This window comes from Lissotriton vulgaris, chromosome 1_1, assembly GCF_964263255.1.
Source record: "Lissotriton vulgaris chromosome 1_1, aLisVul1.2, whole genome shotgun sequence".
NCBI classification, from domain to species: Eukaryota; Metazoa; Chordata; class Amphibia; order Caudata; family Salamandridae; genus Lissotriton; species Lissotriton vulgaris.
In genome coordinates, this window is record NC_141685.1 from 753,701,823 (window position 1) to 753,722,084 (window position 20,262).

Sequence of the window (20,262 nt, forward strand, 5' to 3'; positions counted from 1 at the left end):
CCGACTCCAATGTCTGTAATTCACCGATTATTCCGATTCTTAAACGTACTGATCCCAATGCACCGCCAGTATATCGGCTGGTGATTGATCTTCGAGAACTGAACAAATGCATTATACCACAGTTCCCTGTGGTCCCCGATATCTCATCCCTATTGACTGCTATTGATTCAGAAGCAACGTTCTTTACTGTAATTGACCTCAAGAACGCCTTCTTCAGCGTGCCTATTGATCCAGAGAGACAATATCTCTTCGGATTCAGTTTAAATGGACGCAGCTTCAAATTTTCACGCGCACCTCAAGGATTCACAGAAAGCCCCAGCATCTACAGTCAAGCACTGAAAAGACAACTAGATTGTATTCAAATGCCAGTTAACACCGCTTTACTGCAATACGTCGATGATCTACTGATCACCGCACGAAGTGAGCCCGAATGTGAACAAGCATCACTGACAGTTTTACATTTTCTGGCCGACAAGGGACACAAGGTGTCTCCTTCGAAGCTACAATTCTGTGTTCAGCAAGTTGTGTACTTGGGTCACTTGCTGTCCAAAGTGGGGAGACAGCTCACTCCCGATCGCATTCAGTTAATTGTAAATATGCCACAACCCCAGACACAAAAGGAAGTGCGGGCCTTCATAGGCCTCACCTCGTACTGCAGACAATGGATTCCTCAATATGCATTTCTAGCTAAACCACTCATCCAGTTAACGACACAGGAGGCAGCGACTTCGACTGCCCTTCCTTGGAATCAGGAACACACACAAGCTTTTGAAGAATTAAAGAAAGCCTTATGCCAAGCACCAGTTTTAGCGACACCATGTTACAACAAACCGTTTACACTTTTTGTTACAGAACGTGATGGTACAGCGTTGTCTGTCCTCACCCAAGATCAAGCAGGTTCACATAAGCCTTGCGCTTATTTCTCAAGTACATTGGATTCAGTAGCCCAGGCACTCCCTGCGTGCTTGAAGTCAGTAGCAGCAACAGCGTTAGCCATCAGACAGAGCGACTCAATTGTGTTAGGCCATCAATTAACAGTACAAGTTCCACACTCTGTAGAGGTTCTGTTAAACAGAACCCAGACTCAGCACCTGACTATAGCACGACTGACAGGTTATGAATTAACGTTATTCCAGCCACACATAGAAATCAGGCGCTGCAGTATTCTGAACCCCGCAACACTGTTACCTACAATTATGACAGATCCAGCCCCGCATGATTGTATAGAAATAATTAATGCAGTAACAAAGCCACGACGAGATTTAACAGATGTTCCACTGACAAATCCAGACCTGACACTTTATGTGGACGGTTCATGCATGAGAACAAGTACGGGAGAATTAGTGGCCGCATATGCAGTGACCACTGAAAATGAAGTTAAAGAAACATATCGTATTGACACACTGTCTGCTCAAGCAGCAGAGCTCATCGCTCTGACCCGAGCTTGTATACTAGCCAAGAACAGAAATATTAACATATACACTGATTCCCGTTACGCGTTCGGAGTTGTACACGACTTCGGCATGTTATGGCAAGAACGAGGTTTCCTGACCTCTCATGGTGCCAAGATACAACACGGTCCCCTCATTCAAGCACTGCTAGAAGCAATACATTTGCCCTCGGGCATATCAGTCATGAAGTGTAAAGCACATACTAAGGTCACAGATTCTGTTTCCCAGGGTAACGACCTGGCAGATCAGACAGCGAAACATACAGCATTGACTCACACTCAGACAGCTGACATGACAAAGACAATAGTACCGACAAAGTGTATGGCAGTCAAGGATCCCGCCCTAGATGTAATTGATATTCAGGCACATGCTACCCCAGAAGAAATAAAGAAATGGATTGAACTAGGAGGGATCCAGACAGATCAAGGTTGGATGACGAAGGGAAAATCTACATGGTTTCTCCCTGACTCTATGGTTCAAGTCATGATTAATACAGCACATAGCCCAGCACATCTAGGAGAGAAAGCGATGTTAGACAGTTTACAAAATCTCTGGAACAATAAACACTTACGAGCAGCAGCAAAACAGAAAGTGCGTACTTGCATGATCTGTTGTCAGTTCAATCCAGGTAAAAGCGTCCCTGTAGAGCAAGGTGGATTTCATCCTCCCGATCACCCTTTTGAAGTCCTCCAGATGGATTATATCCAGATGGACCGTTGTCGAGGATTCAAGTATGTTCTTGTAGTTGTTTGTGCTCTGTCCCGCTGGACCGAAGCATACCCAGTTCCAGACTACACTGCTCCGACCACTGCCAGGCAGTTGGTTCGTGAATTTTTTCCACGATACGGTTTGCCTCGTGTCGTATACTCAGATAACGGACAACCCTTCTCGTCCGAGTTAATGAAGCAGGTTTCTTTACTGCTGGGATACCAGTGGAAATTTCATTGTGTCCGACATCCTGAAGCCGCAGGCCTTGTAGAAAGGCATAACCAGACACTAAAGATCCGCCTTGCAAAGATATGTCAGGAGAAAGGGGTCGACTGGATAGTCGCCCTGCCAGTGGCACTATTCTACATGAGGATGGTTGCCCACTCGAGATCAGGGCTATCCCCGTACGAAGTGGTTTTTGGCAGACCACCGAATATGTGGGGGACGCCCATTCCGAAAAAGATCACTGATGTTGATTGTAACATGTTGACAGATTACCTTGCCTCCTTGATGTCTGCACTCCAATCATGTCGTTCACAGGTTGCCGCAGCCTTCCCTGACAACACTGATGTAAAGCCGCACGAGGTCCGTCCTGGGGACCTGGTACTGGTCCGAAATTTCGACAGGAAGAGTCCGCTGGAGCCCCGCTGGAAAGCACCGAAGACCGTCCTTCTCACCACGAGGACCGCCGTCAAGATCGAAGGGAGAAAGGGGTGGGTCCACACGAGTCATGTGAAAAAATTTTGTGAACTGAAACCTGATCGAGACTCGTCCACCCCCACCAAAGACTGTGTTGAGCCAAAAGACTTTACCGTTACCGAACGAGACAAAACTCCCCAAGAGGAGTATAGGTCGAAACTCCGATCTAGCAAGTCAGACAGTTTAATTGTTTAAGTCCTCCCCTAGGTGAATCGGTTAAATAGTTTCTGACATGTATCCCCTAGATCGAGATAGAGAGAGAGAGAGACAAGTTAAGAAAAGTGCATATTGTAAATCACTCCGTAGTCACTGTATAGTGACACTATTAATCATGTTTATTCTAAGTATTTTAGTTATTGTTGCTAGCATTCTGCTACCTATCTACTGGCCTATTTTCAGGCGTGAACAATCTGTTTACAATGTCTCTGCTGAACACACTTTTAGCAAGTTACCTCTACACGAACTCTCTTACAGACTTGCGCTGCGCAACAACACATTCATTAGTATGTTACACCACTCCCATCAGACTAACAATGCTACAGACTGCTGGATATGTGGCCGACTCCCTCCCTACCAGAATTACAAGGGAGCCCTTCCCCTCTTTCCGTACCCGTTCACTCACAATGGCTCCTGTGGGGCATGGTTTAAAATAATTAATTCCTTAGATCCCGATATTGCTATCTTCGATGGGGGCTGGGTTTGGGGAAACTTGAACTTAGTCCTGCTCGACGTCTGTTACCCTGATAAGGAGGGACTCCCCACTCGAATAGGAACAGATCTAGAAAATGAAGTATATGGATTAGGTAACTACACAATTAGCCTTATGATCCTTACCGTTGAATCCGAGGCTGCACCAGTCCTGCCCCATATGCTAGTATTACCAGTCACTGGTGAATTATGTGTCCGAAAGAAAGGTTCAGTACACTTAGGTCATAGTAAATGCACTACTGTGGTCGAATTCAGTGATCATGGTAAATCGTCCTTCAAAGCTATCAGTCACTCCTATTTTGTTTGTGGTCATACCGCATACATACGTCTGCCTCCAGATTGGGATGGTACCTGTTACATTGCATTCCTTCTGCCACCTGTTTTCCTGGCTCCCCCTGATTACCATAGAAATACAAATCTAGTAAAGAATAGATCCAGACGAGACATCCCCCTTGTCGACTACACGGAAACGGCATGGGAACAGTACACTGATTTTAATAAGGGATTCTTTTTCTTTTTAGGACCTGTCCAAAACAGTAAATTAATACGTAGATTAACTAGAACACTTGAAGTCGTAGTACATGAAACTGCCTCCGCCTTAGGTAACTTAACAGAGGAGCAATCTGCTATACGGGTTGTAGTCCTTCAAAATCGTCTTGTTATTGACGTCATCTTGGCAGATAGAGGTGGAGCCTGTAAGGTCATCGGGTCAAGTTGCTGCGTTTTCATCCCGCAAAACGCGCCATCTGTCTATCAAGCTATTACCCGTCTGCATAAAATTGCAAATCAGATACATCAGAATCCAGGCACCTGGACTTGGTCCGGTTGGTTCTGGACAACGTTAACTGCTTGGGGATGGAAGATCCTATCCTTCCTAGGTTTTGGCCTTGTCATAGTATTCAGCTGCTGCCTGTGCCTACAGTGTGGGCCGGCGATATGTGGACTGTGTGCCACATCGTGCATTGAACATTCCAGTTTTCTCTCAAATAGACAACGGAAGAGAGATGAACAAATTATGCTGCAAGAACAAACTGATCAATTTATGATGATCGATATATCATGAAGGGTCCGTAGGGAACAAGGAGGGAATGAGGAAATATAGAATTTTATGGTCAAGTTGTGTTCCCTAGCGCGTACCCCACCGTCTCCATGTACGAGTTAAAGTGCATGTAACTTCCCTCCTGTATCAGCTATGAAGACGCAAATACATTTGCGTCTAACGTCAACATGTCCTCTTTCAGACCCACCCTGAATGGGTTGAATGGTCCGTTCCTAAGTATGCTATGCCAACGTCTTTTTGTAGTGTACTTCCACGTTTTTCAGCTCTAGTTGAGCAGGCCCTGAATTTCTGCTACCCGAGCCCCTTTTCTGGCTTCTGACTCCAAGGGCCTCTGCCCAGGCTGCCTCTGCACCCGTGAACTCTGACTTACTTTCAGCGCGGCCCCTCGCGCTCAGCCCAGCCTGCTGCCTGCCAAGATTGACTATAACCTTCGAGTTATCTGTTCCGCTCCCCGAAAATACATTCCTGCCTGCTAGCTTCAGTAAACATCCCTCTTCAGCTACAGGGCCAAAGGGCCGACCTGTCTCTGTGCAAGTAATTCATAGCTTCTGTTGCCATGCTTCCATGGAAGGCCCATGCCCCCACGCTTCTCATACAGACACTCAGGCGCTTATGTACGCACTCACAGTCAGTATAGAATAGCTTCGGCCCTAGAGACCTTTCCGCCCAGATAGCTTAGTTCCTAAAACACCAGATATCAGATATGATAGAAGCACAAGTTGATCTGACATGCCAGACTTCTGTCTCTTTCCGTCAGTGTAAATGTCAAGCCCCCTGCACCCTCCAGCTTCACGTCAATCACACGTCATGCAGCTGCGCGCGCATCCAAGCTTCCGATTTCTGCTGACATTGCAACATTTCTGTTAGTGCCACCCTTTTGTGACACCTACCTGTGACGTTTCTAGCACACACCTCTAGTTCACGCCTTCTGATTACGTACTTGTAACACGTGTATACTGTTATCTTGTCTTCTCTCAGCTGTTACGCCCATTATGACTGTTTAGTATGACATGAATTAAGTATATAAGCTATGTATTGTCAATAAATTGTAGCGCGCTCACTCTATCCCTTCTGACACCCTTGTGGTGGTCAGAACATGATATCCTGGTCTAAGACCATTCCTTTTTGAGGAATAAAACCCCTATGAACTCTAACACCACGGACTCTGTTTTCTTTCTTTCCGATTGAGTTATTATTGATTAAGTACTTACCTGCATAGAAATTAAGAGAGTAAATTAATTATTTACGTCAGTAGAGAGAAAGGTAGAGAGGCAGAGAGAGGGTTAGAGAGAGAGGTAGAGAGACAGGTAGAGCGAGAGAGGTAGAGGTAGGGAGAGAGGGGAGAGAGAGAGGTAGAGAGAGAGAGGTAGAGCGAGAGAGGTAGAGGTAGAGGTAGAGAGAGAGAGGTAGAGAGAGAGGTTTAGGTAGAGAGGTATAGAGAGAGAGAGAGGGGTAGAGAGAGAGAGAGGTAGAGAGAGGTAGAGAGAGAGGTCGAGGTAGAGAGAGAGAGAGGGGTAGAGAGAGAGAGAGAGGTAGAGAGAGGTAGAGAGGTAGAGGTCGAGAGAGAGAGAGAGTGGTAGAGAGAGAGAGAGAGGCAGAGAGAGAGAGAGGTAGAGGTAGGGAGAGAGAGAGGTAGGGAGAGAGAAGTAGAGAGAGAGGTAGAGAGAGAGGTAGAGGTACGGAGGTAGAGAGAGGGGTAGAGGTAGAGAGGTAGAGAGAGAGGTAGAGAGAGAGAAGTGGAGGTAGAGAGAGAGAGGTAGAGAGAGGGGTAGAGGTAGAGAGAGAGAGAGAGAGGTAGAGAGAAAGAGGTAGAGAGAGAGAGGTAGAGAGAGAGAGGTGGAGGGAGAGGTAGAGGTAGAGAGGTAGAGAGAGAGGTGGAGAGAGAGAGGTAGAGAGAGAGGTAGAGAGTGAGAGAACATAGAGAGGGAGAGGTAGAGAGTGAGAGAGGTAGAGAGAGAGGTAGAGAGAGAGGTAGAGGTAGAGAGAGAGAGATAGAGAGTTAGAGAGAGAGAGAGGTAGAGAGAGAAAGGAAGAGATAGCGAGAGTGAGATAGTGAGAGGTAGAGAGGTGTAGAGAGGTAGGTAGAGGTAGAGGTAAAGAGAGACGTAGAGAGAGAGGTAGAGAGAGAGGTAGAGGTAGCGAGAGAGAGGTAGAGAGGTAGAGAGAGAGGTAGAGGTAGAGGGAGAGAGGTAGAGAGAAAGGTAGAGAGAGAGAGGTAGAGAGAAAGGTAGAGAGAGAGAGGTAGAGAGACAGAGGTAGAGAGGTAGATTGGAGATCCTAGCATTTCCAGAGCATTAAAGGCACTACTCATTTGCAACGTCATTCCTTTCACTGCACATCCAGCTTTATCTAAATAACTAGTGCCCTCAAATACAAAAGGATGTTGTGGTCATAAAGCTTACAATTTGCAGCATCACAGTGGTTCCTACTGCAAAACCCCTTTTTAGAGTTGTGTATAACCTTCATGATTGACAAAAGGGGTTCTGCATCTTACTCCATATTAGAATTTGGAGGGGCAGTGGAAAGGGTGCTATCTTCAAATTGCAATTTACAATGACATGTATCAATGGTTTTCAAACACAATGGCAGTCGCAAACCGTTGATCTGATACCAACACTGAGCTGCAGTTGGTACATGATTCAGAAAAGAAAAGTTTTCTCTGTGGGACAGCTTTCCCTTCATGAATCATGGCAGGCGACAGTGAGTACAGACAGTGGTCCAGGGGCTACACTCGATGCTGCAATGAACATGAGGGACTGCCCCTTTGGAGCTCAAGGCGTAAACTCTTTAATCCATCTCATCTGCAGACCCTTCTGTAATGCTAGTGCTTATGGTGCAAAAAACAGGCATATCGTGTGTGGTGCAGACACTTCTGTTCAGTTTTAACTCTTTTTCAGTTTTCAACAAAATATTGTAATTCATATTTTGGTTTCTATTGTTAACTGTTGTTATACGTTTTTTAATACTAGCATTATTTTAGTTTAGAAATAATGGCTATATTAAAAAACGTATAACAACAGTTAACAATGGAAACCAAAATATGAATTAAAATATCTTGTTGACAACTGAAAAAGAGTTAAAACTGATTATTACCATGGAAAAGAAATTGATGAAACGTTAATGTTCGCTGAAAAGTGCACACATCCATCGGTACAGAAGTGTCTGCACCACACACGATATGGTATACGAAAGGGCACCTAAAGACTAGGTACCAGGATGTAGTAGCACCAACAAAAGAAAGGAATATAGCTTGAGTACGAATAATTCACGAGTGCACAGAAGGACTTTCCAATTGATCTCGCAATAAACAGGCAGACACACCCATTGCATCTCTGGGCGGATTGTGTAATTCGGTGCCGGCATTAATGAGGCTTTGATGGTTTTCACCCCTTCCTAGGGCCACTGGCTGCAGCTCCACTCTTCCTTAGCTTGAAAAATGTGAACCCCGCACCCCCCCGGAATTTGACTCTAGGTGGCCTCTGCTTCAAGCTGTGGAAGTAGCCAGGCCCGGACCTTCTCTCTTGCCCATCAGCAGCAGTTTTCCCGCTCATCAAGCAGGACCGTCATTAAGCGCTTTCTTACGCTTTTAAAATTGACGGCCCTGCAGACAAACACCACTGTGGGGGCTGTTAATAGCGACGGACCGGTGTTCCGGGGGGGGGGGGGCAAGTGCCCCCCCTTGCCCTCCCCTGCGGACGCATAGTTTCAAATCTCTGCTTTGTCTTCCATAAGCTGAAAGTATTAAGTGTAAAGCTCTTCCAGTACTCATAGGGCCTTTCTTAACACTGGGCCGCTTATCACCGGTTCCCCCGATTTCTTCCTATGTCCCTGAGTGAACTCTTCGCTCCTCTATGCCCTCCTTGCCAAATGCCAGTCTATCAGAAGATCGAGATGGGAGGACGGTCTTTTATGTTGCCAAGCTGTAGAACTCCCTCCCCTCCCATAGATCATCCGCGCAAAAGTCTTGTTACGCAAACTGCTTAAGCCATGGCTATTTCAGAATTGCCCTTCCAGAGGCCTTAGAATGAGGACAGTCAAGAAGGCAATATTAGACAGTATAGCAAATTGACTTACAACAAAATAGTGTTTTTTTAAAAGGTCATTTCTATAATTGTAGTAAATTATGTTAAATCATTTCAAAACATCATATTTAAAGCCACGTTTACGAATGCTGCGCATTGATGTGTAAAAAGATCTGATTTGCTCTTGAAGATATGCATCTGTTCCTGCAGCATACTTCAGCTGCTCAGAAACATAACCTTCATCACTACTTCTTTCTCATTTATACATACAATTGTTTAGATTTTAGGCTTCACAAACTAGTTAAGGATATAGATTCCATTTCTCACAGTTTGTACAATTAGCGTTATCTTATTGGGTAGCAGAAGTGGGTATGGGTTCCTGAGCTTTTCAAAGTAATGAATCTCTTTTAATAAAGGTCCCCGGATATATCCCGATTCCAAGCACAGTTGCAACAGTTGATATTCTCATCCAATTCAATGACACTCACTTTAGAGCTCGGCTTGGTTTCTCAAGCAGGATTGCGGAGAAGTCGCTGCAGGAGTCGGTCTTGTGTGAGAGGCATCCCAGGCGAGTCCTCATTCCACTCCCCCTGGAGACAACACCAGAGAAAGACATATAGTCAGTGAACACCACTTCAAATGAACAGCTCTCCACTCAGCAAGATCACCTATAGCTGCTACCACAATTCAGATTCAAAATTCACTAGATCTCAAATCTTCTAGCATGCTGCAACACAAGTGTTTCTAATTTATGATCTTTTTCAGATTGATATTTGATGATTTTTCTTCTATCCATTATTGAGAATGTATATAACAAGTGTCAATTACTCTGTCTCCCATTGACATGCACTTTTAACCCCTTCGCTGAGGCAGCGATTTTACCACTGTGCAGTAAACAAAAGAACAGGGCGGGGTCATGACGAACTCCAGCCGTCATCAGCACACGCCCACCGTGGGGCGTGACGGCTGGGGTTCGTCACCAGCATGGGAGGGGTTAAAGTACTCACAAGACCAGCTATTCCCAATGCAAAATAAACAGACCTTCAAAAACATTGACCCGACCTGTCTTTGAGTACGACTCTCTAGCTCGCCTGCGGGCTCTGTACAGTCATATGAAAGTATCCACATTACAGGAAAAAACCTTTCCAATATCGAGAAAACCCCCGTTCATTTTAACTAACAAAGTGTATGAAAGAAATACTTTGTCATAGATCACACAGAATTAAGGCTAGCCTCGGTTTTGAGACTAATAATCCATCATAAACTGGAAACGCAAAAATGATGGACTGTCAAACATGAATATCTTGCAAGTTTGTACACAAACACAACATACAAAACACCCACCAAAGAGGCAATGGGTGAAACAATTTGCACAGCACAAGGGATCTAAATCCTCTGAAATTTAGATACATTGCTTTTGATCACCATTTTAGCATCCTCTGCCAATCTTTAAACGTTCCAAAAACAATTAAGGAACCCATTCATTTTCAAACAACCAGGCAACTTGGAACTTTTCTTGAATCAGCTCCCGAGATCCAAAGGTTAAATCTTCCTTGATCTGGTATAGTTGACTTTGTTACTGGCTTAGTGTCTGATATTAGTTGTGAAAGAGGTGTGGTGCAACGGCCAGGGTGCCTGACTCCGGACCATGGGGTTCACGGTTCGATCGCCGGCGGCAGATCAGCCCAGCACCATGTGACTCTTGGCAATAGCTCGCTTAATCTTCCCAAGGGCCCCCGCGTCGAGAAACCACTTCAGAGGTAGCTGTGGGCTTTACAAATTCAAGTTTATTATTATTATTAATATATACGTGGCGACTGAAATAAACCTCATTCTGGACAAATAGCCTATACATTGTCTTATACTTTTGCATCAGCCTCGTCTAACCTTTACGCTAGGATAGTGAGTGAAGCAAATAGGATTATTTGGTTATGCTTTTTTCTAGCACTGTTATAGTGAGTTAGCAGGGAAAGAATCTTTTTGGCTCCCGATGGACTCCGTAGACTGATTACTTGAACGTTTCATTGTTGGGGAGAGAAGGCCGGTTTAGAATATAAAGTTCGAGTTTACACTCTGATGAATAATTATGAGTTCATGAGTGCATGTGCTGGGAAAACTCTACAACTGGGTATGAGTAAGGGACAAGAATCCCAAAGATTGACAGTGCTCTCCCAGAGAGTTTGCAGGGGTCAAGGAAACTGCTTGCCACATGTGCTGCAGTCGAAGTGCTGAATCGACAGTGGCATATGTGAAGTTACAGCACGACCTCAGCCTGCATAAAGCATTTGAAAATAACAGAGGCTTTGGTGAGAAATCTATATGTTGATGGCCAAAAACTTAATGAGAAGGCTGCAAATAAAGGTAATGCACTGCTACGCAACATGATATAATACATTATACGGAGTGATAACACTAAAAGCAGATGCGAATAAGCTTGAAAGTTCAAAACCAAATAGACAGCCAAGAGCAAGCTAAAACTAAGATATTAAGCGCTGCCAGGCAAAGGTCGGACAGGTGTTTCAAATGTAATAGAGATTGGTTACTCACCACAACTTACATCGAGGGAATTCTTTGACCTCGGTTCCAGGTGCCGCAACCCCAGAAGAGGCATCGGGGTTGTGTTTAAGGAGCACTCCTTATCCAAAGCAGCGAGCCACGAAAGCTGCTGGGCGGTGGCTCAGAACAACTTCAAAGATGTCCACCAAATGAAAGGATTCAAATGGAGTCCCTGAGGGAGGTCAAGGTTCCACTGATGGTCAAAGATGAATTAGAGGCCAGCACAGCACAGCACCTCCAGGATAGCAGTGACAGCAAAAAGTTCTGGTTGATAACAGACAGTGTCACTAAACACTCCTCCCTCAGGTTCAGCAAATCTAATGAATGGTTAAAATGCAGCAGCTTTCCGAATAAACGCCCTCCACATTTGATCCCGCCAAGAAACATAATATTGGAAATCGATGGACTGCGTGGCTAGAGGCATTTGAAGGTTTCACTGATGCAATCAATGTCAGTGACGACAAAAAGATTATTGAGTACTTCAAAAATGTTGCTGGAAATGGTGTAAAAGACGTCATAAAGAAAATACCACAATTGATTCAATTATGAATGATCAAATCAAAACAGCCTTAAATTTCAAATTCAATCCAATGCAGAATGCAGACTATGAAAGATACATGTTTAGGCAGGAAAAGCAGAAAGTGGGTGAAACCAGCAAACAATTTGTGGAGAGACTGGATAAGTTCATCAAGCACTGTAAATTTAACAAGTTTAATTATTAGGAAGATATATGTCTCTGAGTCACTGATGGATATATGTCAGATTCATTTAGAAGACAAATGTTAAAAGAGACTCTTAGCTTCAAGGGAGTTCTTGCAGCTGCTAGTGCTGAGGAGAGAGCTGACATTGAGGCTAGAGTTGTCCAGAGTGAATCAGTCACGAGCAGGAAAGGAAAGCTAAGGCAAAAGGCAGAGAGACACCGAGCAGTGTCTCCCAAAAAAGAGAAGTTGTGCTTCAGGTGTGGACATTCGTTTCCACATGGAGGAAAGAGTCCTGCTATCGGACAGATTTGCAACGGCTGAGGTAAAGTGAACCATTCTGTGACAGTGTGTAGGTCAAATGAGAAAGCTAGTGCATCATGCCACGAAAACAAAATGGCCACCCACACTCTCCACAAGCAGCATTCGATGCACGCCCATCAGGCCAATTGGCATAACCAACTGAGACAAATCAGCACCAAACAAGGTTGATCATCATATAAATTATTGTCAAAGAATTACTCAGCGTCAGTTTCCAGTGAAAGTGACGATGATAGTAGTGGGATGTCAATGTTTATACCAGAGAGACGTGCACATGTAGTACTGGTCGAATGTGAAGAAAAACACCAGATAAAGAAAAGTTGGCAAGAAAAACACTAAATACATTTAAACATTGTCTGAAGATCACATTGAAAATAAATAGATGTTCAAAACCTTTCTTCATTGATAGTGCTGCTTCAATAAACATAATGCTAGAGGAGAAATACCATAAACTGCTTCAGTTGCCACATTTTACACTATCGAAAATTAAAGTCTATATGCGGGCTGCATCAGTGCCACTGAAAATTCAAGGATCATGGGTGGCTGTAATGAAGCACAAGAAAACAAAGGTACAAGTGTCCATTCATGTACTTCAAGGTACCACTTCAAGTGCCTGCCTGCTCAGTTTTAACACCAGCTGCCGATATGTGACTGATCTCTGTGAACTACAACATGAATGTGCATCATGAAAAAGTAAGTCAGTTCTTTTGTTATTTCATGGGCTAGGTCTTTATTCAAGACTATAAAAGTACAGTTACATATAAATAAAATGTTCATCCTGTTTCTCAAAGGCACAGAAGAGTTGCTTTTCAGTTGCAAGAAGCTAATGAAAAAGAACTTGATTCCTTACTCAAGCATGACATAACAAAGTGATCCACTGGGCCAACTCCTTAGGTCTGTCCCATTGTGGTAATGCCTAAAAAGGACAATGAAGGAGCTGTGCCCTTATGCATTGACATGCGTCAAACCAAAGCTGCAATTGAGAGAGAATGACATCCTGGTCAGCATATTGCTGGCATGATAACCCAATTGAATGGTGCAAAGATCTCTTTTGTCTCAACTTAAACAAAGGATATCACCCGTTGGAAATGGAAGAAGATTGTAGGTAAATTACAACCTTTTCTAAACACATTGGTCTATTTTGGTACATGCGGCTGAGCTTTGGTGTGTCATCTTTTGCCGAGCTTTTTCAAGACATCATTTGATGTATTATACAGCCTGTTGTGAATGCTTTTATTTATAGCAATGACATCTTAGTTTTCGTAGCTACTCAGAAGGAGCAAGACATGGCTTTTGTGCATGTCTGAATTAAACAACTTAGACGGTTCACAAGTAAGTGGCTAGTCAACACTGTAGTGTCTGGCACCACAAGGATTTGTTAAAAGAACCCTCACACACCAACCTAGTTGTTATCATGCTTCATCATCGGGTTCCCAGCTGAGTAGCCGAATGCTACTCAGCTGTGTTGCGACACCTGACTACAGTGGAGCTGTTTTTTGGGGGGTTTTATCTGATAGTGATGAAGTGGTGTGGTTTAAAAATACCTCAGGAAAACTCACTAATAGTTACTTTATTCTCAGTGGCCCAGGGTATATTAAAAACAAAGAGTGGATAATATTCCAAGACTTGTAATTTGTGTCTTAATTATCCTTTCGTCTACATGTTTCAGCTCTCATCAAAACATTTAAAAGGAGCTTTCTTCAGGACCTCTCTATAATAAATATGAGTGAAAGTGAAAAAAGTGAGTGGTAAAAGATTTCTGACCACGTGTTAAGGCATTTTTGCACACTCGCTAAGGTGTGCTTTTCATGCTTAGTGGACTGACCGTAATTTTGGTCCACTACAGAGCGTGTACCTGTGAAGAGAATTTAGGACAAGATGATACAACACATAATATATAAAAATGTAGTTCATTTGTATATTTATACCAATTTAATTATGTTAATATCCGTGTGGTTACAGAAACATTCAGTGTCAAGCACGCGTGTAATGCCACTCATACGCATGTTATACATACAACAACCAGCATTCTTGTGTCTGCTTTGGTGGGCATGCCTAGACTCTTTGGTTGAATTACGCGCTGCGTGGGGTGTCGAATATCAGTGTCAATACGTGATAGTGACCATTATCGGGGGTCAAGTGACCGCGTGGAGCTGGCTGAAAAGCACCGAGCTCATGCAGTATTATCAATAACAACAGTGGTAAATTTTTGCTGTGGGCTTGAAATTGCCTCTGGTGTGATTGCTCATAAGTAAATCACATGTTGATAATTACGTTATTTACGCTATACTCATTGCCGATCTGTTCCCGGTAATGGTGAGCCCCAATTGTCATACACTGAGGAAGAGTAAAAAAATGAAAAGATGACTAAATCCTGCAGAATTACATGATAGCTTTAAAGTCACAAAGTCTGCGTGAAAAGGAAAGGTCTGACTTTGTCTCGGTGCTCGCACGCATTGCCACCTACTCCGGAGTCCGCAGGAACAGGATGTGTTCCGGGGCCGATGCACTGATTTTAGGTTTGTTTCTGGCACAGGACCACTTCATGGTAGTTAAGTCATGCATTATTACCTCTCCCACCTGTAAGGAGAACTAGACCGCTCACCTACCAGACGTAAAATGCGTGAGGCGGTGTGATCGATACGCTAGCTCTCGTATACGGGTCGCTTTTGAGGAGTTGAGTATACTTAGCGCCCTGCTTCTTCATTGGAGAAGTTGTTTGGAAACAATTTTTATTTAAGCAAAAAAAAATATTTAAGCAAACATTACAAAACATCCAGGAAATATGGGTCGCTATTGAGGAGTTGGGGCATTCTTAGTGCCCGGTTCCTAATTGGAGAGGTTGTTTATTAAGCAAAAAATATCAAAACATCCAGGGGAAATTATTACACTGGTATGTTGACGTATTCAAATTTCAGATGAGCTGGGGCGATTTCAGTGCCTGGCACCTCATGAGTGGAATTTGTTGAAACTCTTCAAAGATTACGCGAGTGATACATCTGGGAGATTTATTAACAGTTGGTCACTTTATAAAACTAGTACGAATTTGAAAAAAAGTGCTTGGTAAAAAAGTACGAAAGAGTACGAATTTGGAAAAAGTGCTTGGTAAAAAAATACTCAATAAAAAAGAGGGGGAGGAATGTGTGTATACTTTGAAGATCCTTCACCCATTTAATGTGACATCACTAATAGATAAATACGTTTTCTCTACACTGTACAATAAGTCAGCCCCATGCTGACTTATTGAAGAGTTGTAAAGTGTACATATATATATATATATATATATATATATATATATATATATATATATATATATATATATATATATATATGTATATATATATATATATATATATATATATATACAATGAGTTCTAATTGTCCTTTATTTAATTTGATGTAATTAATTTGCAGCGGAAATATTTAAGAGAAGCTGAAAACAAAAAGATTGTGTTATAAACAAGAGATAGAGCTGTATTTTTCCAGTGAGCTTGGGAAACAGGTTGTCATGACTACGGGGAAACCATCACATGATCCAATGAGCACTTGACATGTTAAAAGCACTGACGTAATGTTTTTCTGTATTGTGAGCAAGACGGTTGTGACCGTCGAAACGCGTCAAATCTGAGCACTAAAAGAAAATAAATTTGTTTCTGAAATAAGACCCCACGGAGTATATATATATAAATAAAATCACTTTTTGCACTTTTTTAACTGTGATGATGATATAGTGTTATGTATATGATTTTAATAATGAAATTAGGATATTGCCTATTTTTTGTTTTCAATAGTTATATTTAATATTTATCATACAGTTAGCACTTTATACTATATTTGCACACCTTTTTTGCACAGTTTTGCCTAATAACCATCGATGCTGCTTAATATATAAGAGAAATTGCACCGTACCCAGTTTTACATTTACCATTGATTCACTGTCTATGTATTATGTCAATGAATTTTACTCATTCCAATTGTCTATATACACATTTTAGGATTTATCCCTTGATCAGTCATTTTGTATTTTTACAAATATATGTGGTTCACTTATGCATTTATGCAGTTATAATTACTTATTAGAGATTCCTATTCTATGTACACAATTAGAAAGCATGACATTGCGGAACAGAATGACAATATATCTTCAATGTCTATTAGTCACATGACCGACATTGCAACGGTGTGGAGGCGGGCTCTCTTTTAGCATTTAAAAAGTGAATGTGGTTGTTGTTTTCTGCATGTGAACAAGGGCTCCCGAGCCCGAAACGCGTCATTGCTACTTTTCACCTAAGAAAAAGAAAATAGACTCACTTTACCTGATCCTGTGGACCGTCTCCTGCTTCGCCGATCTAACAATCTTAAGCTGAACGGCGATAAAACAGAGCTTCTCCTGTTTGGGCCGGATTCCGCTCTCTGGGGCCCGCAACATTGGCCTCAGCAAATGGGACCTTTACCGGTCCCAGCAACGTCAGCACGCAATCTGGGGGTCCTCTTTGATAATCAGTTATCCATGAGACAACATGTGGTCAAGGTCTCGGCCACCTGTACCACCATCATCAGGTGGCTGAGGAAGATCACATGGATGTTGCCTCCAGATACCCAGAAGTCAGTGGTCCAGGCCCTAGTGACATCGCGGCTGGACTCCGGCAACGTACTCCTTCTGGGTGCCTGTAAGGAGGTTACCAGGAAGCTCCAAGTAGTTCAGAACATGGCTGCCCGTCTACTCTGTAATCTCCCGAGAACAACCTCAGTCTCTTCTTCCCTGCGTAGCCTTCACTGGTTGCGCATAGAAGCTAGGACCAAATTTAAAGCACTTTGCTTTATGCATCGCATCAAAGCTGGACAAGCCCCCCACTATCTCTCCACCTTAGTCCAGCAATATTGTCCCTCTCGCACCCTTAGGTCTTCCACTCACTGCAGATTCTCTGTTCCCCGCTTCAAGCGTGCCAGAGTCGGCGGACGTTCGTTCTCCCACCTGGCACCTGCGCTCTGGAACTCACTTCCCATCCCTCTGCGGTCTGAAACATCTTACATCAAATTCCGCAAAGGTGTGAAAACCTGGTTGTTTTCTCTATAACCGATTCCTTATCTTCCGTTGTCCTCTCTTACTTCTGTTTTCTTAGCGCCGGGAAACCTACGGGTAGCTGAGCGCTCTACAAAATCAGATATAATAATAATCTACGCGATTGGAAGTGGCTTCGGAGTTTGTCCTGTATATATATATATATATATATATATATATATATATATATATATATATGCAAAACAATCTCTCCCCGGTTTGAGGAGCTCTCCAAATCAGACCCAGTATTTGCTTTAACCAGCATTCTTTTATTCAGATATACATATGTGGTTGGTAATGGATAAAAATGCAGGAACAGAGAATGTGGATGTGGTAGACTGCTCAGAAATTAGCTCAGCGGATGAGGAAACAACAACCATGCCATTGGATTTTCGCGGGGAGATGCAGCTGGCCCAAATGATCACGCGACAGCAGGGAAGAGGCAGAGCGAAGATATGGGGGAGAGAACAATCAAAACCCCAAACAAAACAACTACCAGAAGGGGCAGAAGGAGGAATAAAAACAAAGATAGGCAGAGGAAAGAAAAAGTAAGATTGAAAAAGAGAAAAACAGCAAGTACGGATAACATAGTCATCAACCTATCTAGTAAAAAACTTTCAGATATGCATCTCAAACTATTGAATAGAGGACTATCTTTTTGCCCAAACAAAAACATGGATGTACCTAATGCCCGGATCGAAAAAAATACTTTTCTGAGAAAAAGCCCCGGAAATCAGAACACTTGGGTGAAAAAAGCAATTTGTCCCCAATCACCCAAATGGATTTACCAGCAATGAGGGCACTAATGCCAAGTGGGGATGCCACATCATCTAACCCAACAACTAATGAGAATTTACTCCAACTAGACATTGAGTTTTGTAACCAATCTGGCATACCCACAAACAGTGGGGGTGGAAGTAAGCTGAAGAAACAATCACGATTCTGCCCACAGCTACCGCCAGGATATAAGGTGGACCGCTTTCACGAAATCATGGTGGAGGAGATAACAAGAATTTCTGGGAAACACAATAACATCCAAAATGGTGTATCAAAAGGAAACAACCTCTCACCAAAGGAATACCTAGCAATGTCAGATTTAAGAAACGATCCAACTATTATAATAAAGGCCTCGGACAAAGGGGGAAATGTAGTTGTGCAGAATCTAATGGACTACATCACTGAAGCTAAACCACAACTTAGCAATAACGATCATTATGAACCACTGAAAAAGAAACCAATGGAAGAATGGACAGAGGAATGCCATTCATTACTGTTGGGGTGGAAGGACAAAGGTTTGATCGACTTCGACGAATATTCATACCTAAAAACAGATAATCCCATCACAGCCACTATATACTTTTTACCAAAAGTACATAAAGCTCTCTCAAAACCACCCGGAAGACCAATTGTAAGTTCAATAGGATCACTACTGGAGACCACGTCAAGGTTCATTGATGTATTTCTAATGAACTATGTAACATCACTACCCTCGTATCTGAGGGACACAATGGACTTTCTGAACGAAATCTCAGGAATTGAATGGAAGACAACCTATCTGATGACAACGATAGATGTTGCCTCGCTTTATACATCAATACGCCACGAGGATGGAATCAGGGCCATCAAATAGATCTTGCAAACAAGATCGGTGAGCCATTTGGAACACTCTGGAATGCTAATAGACATGCTGATCTACTGTTTAACCCACAATGCCTTTCTCTTCTTGGGGGACGTGTACCTGAAGAAGCAGGGGACGGCAATGGGGACATCTTTTGCCCCAACATATGCAAACCTGTTGATGGCCACCTGGGAGAATGAGGTGGCGGACCAAGAACTGAAAAAACACTTGAAAATCAAGCTTTGGTGTCATTTTATTGACAACCTATTTGTCATCTGGGATGGAAATGAGGAAGAGCTCCAGATATTTATTGATTCGTTGGAAATGAATAAATACAATCTACACTTCACAATCATCATCAGCTCAACGAATGTGGTATTCCTGGATGTAGAGGTGTTCGTGAAAAAAGACCGTCTGTGTACTAAAATGCACAGAAAACCAACATCTTGTAATAGCATGCTTCATGCTAAGAGCGGGCATGCAGTGAAACTAAAATGGAGCATTCCTTATGGACAAATGCTACGAGCTAAAAGAAATTGCTCGGAGAAGAACGACCTGGAAAAAGAAATAGAAGAAATGAGCATACGGTTCCTGTAAAGAGGCTATCCAGCTGAAGTCATCGAAACAGCAAAATCAAGGATGGAACTAAAAAACAGATCTGACCTCTTAGTACCAGGAAGTGGCAGGATGACGAAAACAACAACAACAACAGGAGAGTATGAGAGTGTAACTCGCTTACCGATTGTCATCAGAGCAACCCCGACCTACTGAAATACTCAGGGATCAAATTCGGTAAACCATCAGAAAGAGAGGTAGATCGTACACAACAACTACGTAAACTTGAATCAAGAATGATCCTGGGAATAGGGACAGAATATACATATGGACACAATCAAGATGCAGAACTGTTTGTACAATTGTAAATAGTGACTGGTACAAATAAACAGGAGAAAAGGTGAATGAATAAAGAAAAGAACTTAGAAAGATTTGAACTCCGAACTTAAGGAAATCTGTATATAATTATATATAGGTGTAAAGTTGTAGAAAAAAACAGCATGTTGACCAGAAAAAAGAAGGCAAATTGAACAATGAAGGGACAGGGAAATTAGTTACAAAATAGAAATGTACTTAACCCCTTCGCTGTGGGGGTAATTCCCACACTGTGCTGGGGGTGTGGGGGGCGCGCACAGTGCCCGCATCGCCATGAGCTACAGTGCTCCTTTGCTCATGACGAGCTCAGCTCGTCACAGGTGCATTGGCTGCCGTGGAACGCTCAGCACAGCAGGGGAATTCTCCCGCACCTGAGCGTTCCACGGCCCATGATGAGCTGAGATCGTCATGAGCCCCGGAGCACGTTAT

General features: G+C 43.0%; 1 protein-coding gene across 1 annotated transcript in view; it reads right to left on the minus strand.

The window, feature by feature from the left end:
* LOC147747765 (regulator of G protein signaling 8-like) overlaps positions 1-20,262 on the minus strand; it is a 491,729-nt gene that overhangs the window by 214,965 nt on the left and 256,502 nt on the right. Inside the window, exon 2 of the mRNA XM_086955586.1 lies at positions 9,137-9,238. Coding sequence (XP_086811712.1) covers positions 9,137-9,238 — 102 coding nt within the window. The remainder of the gene's footprint in view (positions 1-9,136; positions 9,239-20,262) is intronic.